This window comes from Microtus ochrogaster, chromosome 1 (assembly GCF_000317375.1).
Source record: "Microtus ochrogaster isolate Prairie Vole_2 chromosome 1, MicOch1.0, whole genome shotgun sequence".
In the NCBI taxonomy this organism is placed as follows: domain Eukaryota; kingdom Metazoa; phylum Chordata; class Mammalia; order Rodentia; family Cricetidae; genus Microtus; species Microtus ochrogaster.
In genome coordinates, this window is record NC_022009.1 from 47,677,791 (window position 1) to 47,685,258 (window position 7,468).

The 7,468-nt window shown below is 46.1% G+C and overlaps 1 protein-coding gene across 2 annotated transcripts in view; it reads left to right on the top strand.

The window, feature by feature from the left end:
• The window catches only part of Tdrd9 (tudor domain containing 9), a 118,164-nt gene that overhangs the window by 106,221 nt on the left and 4,475 nt on the right, over positions 1-7,468 (top strand). For both annotated transcript variants that reach the window (XM_026779071.1, XM_005343602.2), the window contains exons 32-34: positions 306-402; positions 3,406-3,544; positions 5,589-5,707. In XM_026779071.1, the coding sequence (XP_026634872.1) occupies positions 306-402; positions 3,406-3,544; positions 5,589-5,707 (355 nt within the window). The remainder of the gene's footprint in view (positions 1-305; positions 403-3,405; positions 3,545-5,588; positions 5,708-7,468) is intronic.

The window sequence follows — 7,468 nt, forward strand, 5'->3', positions numbered from 1 at the left end:
TAGACCAGGCTGGTCTCGAACTCACAGAGATCCGCCTGCCTCTGCCTCCCGAGTGCTGGGATTAAAGGCGTGCGCCACCACCGCCCGGCTATGAGTTACTCTTTTCAGGGATAAATACCTAAGCATGGCCACGAGTTTATCTGTAGGAGCCAAAAGCAGGGCATATGTTCCTTGAAGGGGACCCAGGTGGCCAGACTCAACAGAAGAGGAGCCAGCTGGATTAGGAGGGGTCAGCAGGGCTCTCCCCGTCACACCCTAAGCAGTGTGTGATGCAGGTCTGACGCTGGCTGTCTGCTGTATGGCAGGGTCTACCATGCTCCTGAGAGAAACGTCCCTGATGCCTCACATCCCAGGCCTCCCAGCACTCCTCAGCATGCTGTTTGCACCAGTGATGGAGTTAAGGTAGGTGTGGACCTCAGCTGGGTCTGTGTGCAGCTTTCACAGCCAGAGTCTAGGTGGGGCAAAGAAAATGACAGAATCTGCGGAGGAATTGGTTTGCAGCCCATCTTGTATTGGTTCAGTTTTCTCTGCTTCCGCGTGATTCTGTCTTGCTATTGTTCATGACCCTTGACTTCGGAGAGTTTGACTTCTTAAGTTTTAGTTTTGTGGTGATACCAAAGTAACACTTGTTTAGGCTCTCTGGTTAGTGATGCCAGCAAGCTCCAGGCTGCTGTTGTAGCATGATGGCCAACATGTCTGTATGCTGTGATATTCAGAAGGCTGAGTGTAAACAATGCATTTTCTACTTGGGGTATTTTTGGCTTGCATGTTGTTGTGGCTTGAGTCTCGGATGGCACTGTCCTGGGAGACTGTGGAGCCTTTGGGACTTGAGGCCTAGATCACTGGAGCCAGGCTTGGGAAGACATAGCAGCTTCTAGTTCTTGCCTGCTTCCTCTGCTTCTAGTTCCTGCCTGCTACAGTGTGAACCAGCAGCTGTCACTCTACCCTGTTCCTACCACAGTTGACTGAACCCCCAGACCGAACAAGAGTAAACGCCAGCACTCAGGCTGCTCCTGTCGGGTGTTATCACTGTGATGGTCCTCTGGAAGGAGAAGGACATTTTGTGTTTTGACTTCTGTAAAGAGCAACTCAGACGCTTGTCAGGGTGCAGGCAGCATTCCAGGGAACTTAAATCAGACAAAAGAACTATGACATGGAGTTAGAAATTGAATAGTAGATAAAAGTGGCATCCTGTTGTCTACGAGTGCCAGTGAGGAATCCTGTGAGCCTCTCTTCCCGTGGGAACGAGGGAGTAAAGAAGTGAACCACTAATTGGATCATAGCTCTTGTGCAGATATCCAACACGGATTCCCCACAGACTTCAGTCCAGAGCCCTGAGATGAGAAAGTCACTCTGCTGCTTCATATATTCTCTGTGGGAGGGAGAAACAGAGTTAACTTTGGTCGCTGTCTTAGTCGGGGTTGTGATTGCTGTGAGGAAACACCATGACCAAAGTAACTTGGGAAGGAAACGGTTTATTCTGCTTATGCTTCACAGTTCACAGGAAGTCAGGGCAGGACCCTGGAGGCAGGAGCTAATGCAAGGCCATGCAGGGTGCTGCTTACCTGCTTGCTTCCTATGGCTTGCTCAGCCTGCTTCTTATGGAACCCATGACCACCCACCTAGGGATGGCCCCACCCACAATGGGCTGAGCTCTTCCCTGTTGATCTCTAATTGAGAAAATGCCCTACAGCTGGATCTTAGGGAGGCGGTTTTCTCAGCTGAGGTCCCTCCTTTTGGATGACACTAACACTACCCAGGACAATCACTATGGCAATATGCCTGAGAAAAGCAACTTAGGATAAAAGGTTTGTGTCCATTCACAGTGTCGTAGGCTTCAACACACACGCATGTGACTGTGGTCTGGGGCCTATAGAAAGGCAGAAAATTAGGATGGGACATGTGGAGGAACAAAGCCACCCAAGGCAGTAAGTAGGGAGAGAGAGAGGAGGGGCCAGGGTCTCGGTTCTCTCCAAGATTTCTCCTAGACCCCGCCTCCTCCCAAAGGACCACAGGCAGCAGACTAAAACTTTACAATGCTCTTTGGGGAGGACCTGAGACTCAAATCACACTGCACTGCTTGCTTGCATTCCTTTACCTATTAAGACATAAATGAAGCAGAACCCAGGTGTGGTGACACATGCCTGTAAAGCATAGGGTTGAGAGTGGGTGGGGAATGATGGGCAGTAAGTTAAAGGCTGGGTCTGGGCTGCTGGGCCAGACCGTCTCAAAAACAGAAAAGAAGAAATGAGCTGAAATGTATGTGTTCTACATGAGAACAACAGGTGAGGGGCCATGATGATCTAATAAAACGTGTTTCTTATCTCTGTTCTAAAAAGGTTTTAAATTGAAATAATAATAAATTACATTAATAATATAGAAGATTTTAGAGAAACATTTTAAATTTTTATTGCATTTAAGAAAATATTTTAGATTTATTTATTTTATATTATGTGTATAAGTGTTTTGCATGCATGTTCATGTATGTACACATGTATGTACACCGTGTGCGTTCCTGGTGCCAGGCAAGGTCAGAATAAGGGGGATTTAAGATTCCCCAGGAACCAGAGTTACTGATTGTTTGAAGTCACCATGTGAGCGATAGGAACAGAACCCAGGTCTTTCGCAAGAGCAGTTGATGGTCTTAACTGCTACGCCATCTCTCCAACCCATCTTCTATTTATATATATATTTACATATTTTTGCATGTGTTTGCCACAGTATGCATGTGGAGGTCAGTGGAGAATTTGTAGGAGTTTGTTTTTGCCCCTGGAATTGAATCGAGTTGTTGGGTTTGGCAGCAGGTGCCTTATTCCGAGTCTCCTGCTGGACCTAAGAAACACTTCTGATGGCTTTACAATGGGATTAACTCAAAACCCAGGCTCTAAGTCTGAACTCTTGTTTTTAGCTTCTACGGTTACTTATATGCAGGATCTCCTTTTGCTTTTATTGGCTGATGACGGAGATGTCTTATTACCTCATTTGTTATAAAGCGAATTAAAAACCCAGCGTTAAGTACTGGAGAGATCGCTTAGAGAGTAAGAGCACTGACTGCTCTTCCAGAGGTTCCCAGCGCTCACATGGCAGCTCACAGCCATCTGTTACTCCAGCACCTTCTTCTGACTTCTGAGGGCACTAAACATGAATGTGGTATACATAATTCATGCAGACAAAACACCCATACACATAACATAAAATTTTGAAAATGTGTATAAGTAACCCAACCTTGTGTTAATGCGCATATTTAACCGATCATCCCTTAGTGATATTTAGTCTGTGTTTCTGTGTAAAAACTGAGGAGTCACATGATTTAATTACAGTGCTAGGAGACACCAGGTCACTTGAGCAGTCACATGTCCAACCTTGGAACAGTGGCCTACCTGAACTCCTCTAAATGCCTTTCAGAGTTGACCGTGATGGCAAATGCTATACTGGGGTCCTTTGTGGTTTGGGATGGAATTCAACTACGGAGGCCCCTATACTGCCAGAACACGACATTGAGCTGGCCTTTGACGTGTGCTTCAACGTGGAGGACATTGTTGAGGTACGTGTGGCATAGTCGTGGATAGCAATTCTCTGCTGCTTGCTTTTGTACCCATCTGACTTAGCATCTGCCACACTGCTTTTCAAGATGTGCTTTCTGCTTCCCACGTGGGCTGTACCAGTGCATGCGGCTTCTCAGTTGCATAGACTCTGTGGTCCCCATCCTGCTAGTACACACAGGGAGATAAAGAAACAAGCCCTGGCACCTGGCCTTGGTGCTGCAGGCTGGGTGCTGGTTTCCTGGAGAGTAGCTATCAGGCTCTGTGTCAGCTTTTAGAGTTTGCCCAGCAAGTGGGTAGATGCCAATAAAAAAATGTTTGTTTTCCTTTTTTTGTTTCATATTTCCTTATTCTAGTAATTCATGTCTTTTTGCATTTTACAAAATACCTAAAAACTGACCCTTCTCTAAAATTCATGAAGAAATGCCACTGCAGAGTGCCTTTCCTTCTCAGAAGTGCCCGGTGTAGCTGAGGGCAGGGAAGGAAGGAAGGAGCTGCTGACTCACGCCACTCAAAAGCTGAAAGATGTGAAAAATGTGTGTCCTCAGAGAGCCTATATGAGTGTCAGCAGCTTCATTCATAACTGCTGCTGTTAGTGATGTCTTTTGACAGGGGAATGTATAAGCAAGCTGTGGTAATACAACAGAGCAGTATTTGACAGTAAAAAGAAATGAGTGATTCATACAAGAGTATGAATAAAATCCTACAAGCATTTACTACAGCAATTGGGGGTGCATCTGTGTGGACCTGCTAGGAAGACATCTGTACAAGAAGCAGATGCGTAGTTGCTAGGAGATAGGGAAGTGAATAAATGCACTGGGAGCATTGAGGATCTTGAAGACAAAAGGGATGAAGGGAGAGGACACGGCTGTGCACTTGCCCACCTCTAGGTATCTCCAGATAGTGGGCTTTTATTGTATGACACACACCCCACATGGGGTATCAGGGCTCCCAGCATGGGATGTGTCTGTGGAAAGGAACAGCAGGCGTAGCTGTGGCAAATGTCACACGTACTTATATTGAAGGAGTAAAGAGAAAAGGAGCTTGGGGAAGAAAGAGAGGAAAAGGAGGCTCCATTTGAACACTACCCTGTAGTTGGCAGCTTTGGGGGTTAGGGAGGCACAAACCAGCGGGTCTGAAGCCGTTTTCCATATTATTGGGGTGACTATATAAGGGAATGGATTTGGGGACCGTGGTTGTTACTAAACGGGAATTAAAAGTGAGTAAGAAAGGCTAGTGTGACTTCTGGGCTACTGGATTAGAGCCAGAGACACCAGAGTGGATTCAAGGTTAGCTAGTGCTGTAGGGCAGTTGGGTAGAGAAACAGAGGTCAGTGTGTGATGTCCAGCTCTGGGAGGGCTACCTGTGAGGCAAAGAGCATAGCTGACACTCAGCATCTGGTTTCTAATGGGATTACCTGGTTGGATTTCTCCTTGAAGAAACTTCTTTCTCTAAGAAGGGAGCAGGAAATGTCGGTGCCCAGAGCATCTTATAGCCCAGGAAAGAAGCACATGAAGCACACAGGTTAGAACATCCAAGGATAGAGGAGCCAGCGAGAGGGCAGAACAGTGTTGAGCAACACGGTACATGTATTGAATTATAACCTGGAATATAAAATAGCCACATGTCTAGTTAGAGAAATAGACAATTGGGAGAAAAATAGTTAGCTCTTATAAAGTTACTGGAAGTTGAGGTGGGCCATGTGGATCTCTAAGGACAGGCAAGCCTGATGAGCCTACACCAGAGAAGACATGGGAAGTTGAGAGTGGTTCTTGGGCCTGGGTCCTGGAGACGAAATGGGATGCTAATAGAAAATGGGTCCAATCTACATCCATGGCTGGCATCTCAGCTGTGACAAATGTGAGAGAGGCTGGATATGAGCTGATGGGTCCTGTCTGTTCTCTGCTGTTATTTCTGTCGTTTTACCAATCCTCTAAACTTGACTGATGCAAGTCAAAGGACACAGCTTTGAATGCTGCGACCTGTTTACTGTGGGGTGAAATACAGCTGTATGTAGCCACATAGTCTGTCACTGTTCCTTTACAGATTAACATTCTCAGGGCTGCTATCAACAAGCTAGTATGTGATGGGCCAAATGGATCCAAGTATCTTGGGCCTGAAAGAATTGCACAGTTACAGGAGAATGCACGTCAGAAACTTCTAGGGTAAGTTATGTGGTACCATACTGGTAAGGTATGCTAGGCAATATACAGCCTGTGTGTGTGTATGTGTGTTGTTTTGTTTTGTTGTTTGGATGTTTCAAGTTATTTAGGAGATATGAAAGACTTAAGTGGGATTCCAGTGCTGAGGCACCTCTGGAGGTACTGGGTGTCATGTCTGTGGGTCGGGGACTCAGACAAGGCAGAATAATCATCATCCGTGTGACCTTTAAGGAAATCATGGTAAAGAAATCATTTTATGTATCAGGGCAGGACACAGGGACCACAGAGTGGTGCGATATCCCCATCACTAGGTAAAGATTGGGACCCAGGGGAGAGAAGTGGAGTCTGTGCCTTGGAGACTAGGTGGTCCTTTGACCAATCCTCCCTTGTACCTTTCATCTCTCACTAGCAGCTCCATTCACAACCAGAGTTCAGAGGTCAAGGGGTGTGTATTAGCACCCTCAATGGGTTAGTTACCTCTGCCTCCCAAATGCTGGGATTATAGGAATGTGCCACCGTACCATCTGGTTTTTGTATTCTCTCTCTCTCCCTCCCTCCCTCTCCCTACTGCTGAGCGTGTGTATGTCAAGCTTGAGTTGAGGTTTTATATACATAAATTACTTATAAATATATGCCCATGGGGCCAGCATCCAGGTCATGAACAATGAGTATTGGTGATCTCCTGTGGCTTCGTTATGGCACTGTTAACCACACACAACATGCAGCCTCAATCTCTATGATTTCATATATGAGCTTTGTCATGTTGATAAGAGGATGTCCTCCTTCTTCTCTGGCTCTTACACTCTTTCCACCTCTTCTGAGGGGATCGATCCCTGAGCTCTGAAGGGAGGGATTTGATGGAGACATCCCATTTAGGACTGAAGGTCTCTCTCATTCTCTGTGTAGTGTCTGGCGTGGGTCTCTGTATTTGTTCATCTGCTGCAGGAGGAAGCTTCTGTGATGATGGCTGAGCAAGGCACTGATCTATGAGTATAGTGAAGTCATTTTACCACTGCATCCCCCCATTTTTAGGCCAGTGTTACTTGGTTTTCCCCTAGGTCCTTGGGTTATCTAGTCTCCAGTTCTTGGTCACCCAAGCAGTGTCAGATAGGGGTTACACCTTGTGGAACAGGCTTAAGTCAGATAAATTATTGGTTAGTTCCTCCCACAAGCTTTGTAACACCATTGCCCTAGCACATCTTGCAGGCAGGACACCACGGTAGATTAAGGGTTTGTGACTGGTTTGTGCTTGTTACTCCTTTGATAGTGTGTGAAGTACCTTTCTGTATCAAAGATGCTGGAACACAGGGTGAAGGCTTTATGTAGGCACCAGCTCAACAGCTCCATGTTCAATATAGATGTTGTGTTCAGCAATGGAGTCTTGTCAGATTGTGGAGAGCAACCTATAATCTTGGCAACAGTCTGGATTGTTTGGGGACTCCCATGGGGCCCCTTTGGCCAACAACTCAATTAGATGTAACCCCATTCTGGTATTGGAAACTTCATTGTGTGACAGAGGTGGCCAGTTGGGATTCTGTCTCCCCCATTATTTGGTGATTTTATTCAGATCGGCTTCATATATGTACATATTGTAAGAAGTTTCTACTAAATTAGGTTTCCATACTACCAGTCAAATGCTCCTTGATTTAGCTGTCTCTCCATATTCCCTGCCCCTCCCTACTTGATCCTCCTATTCTGGCTCCCCCTTCCAACCATCTCTCTCTCTCTCTCTCTCTCTCTCTCTCTCTCTCTCTCTCTCTCTCT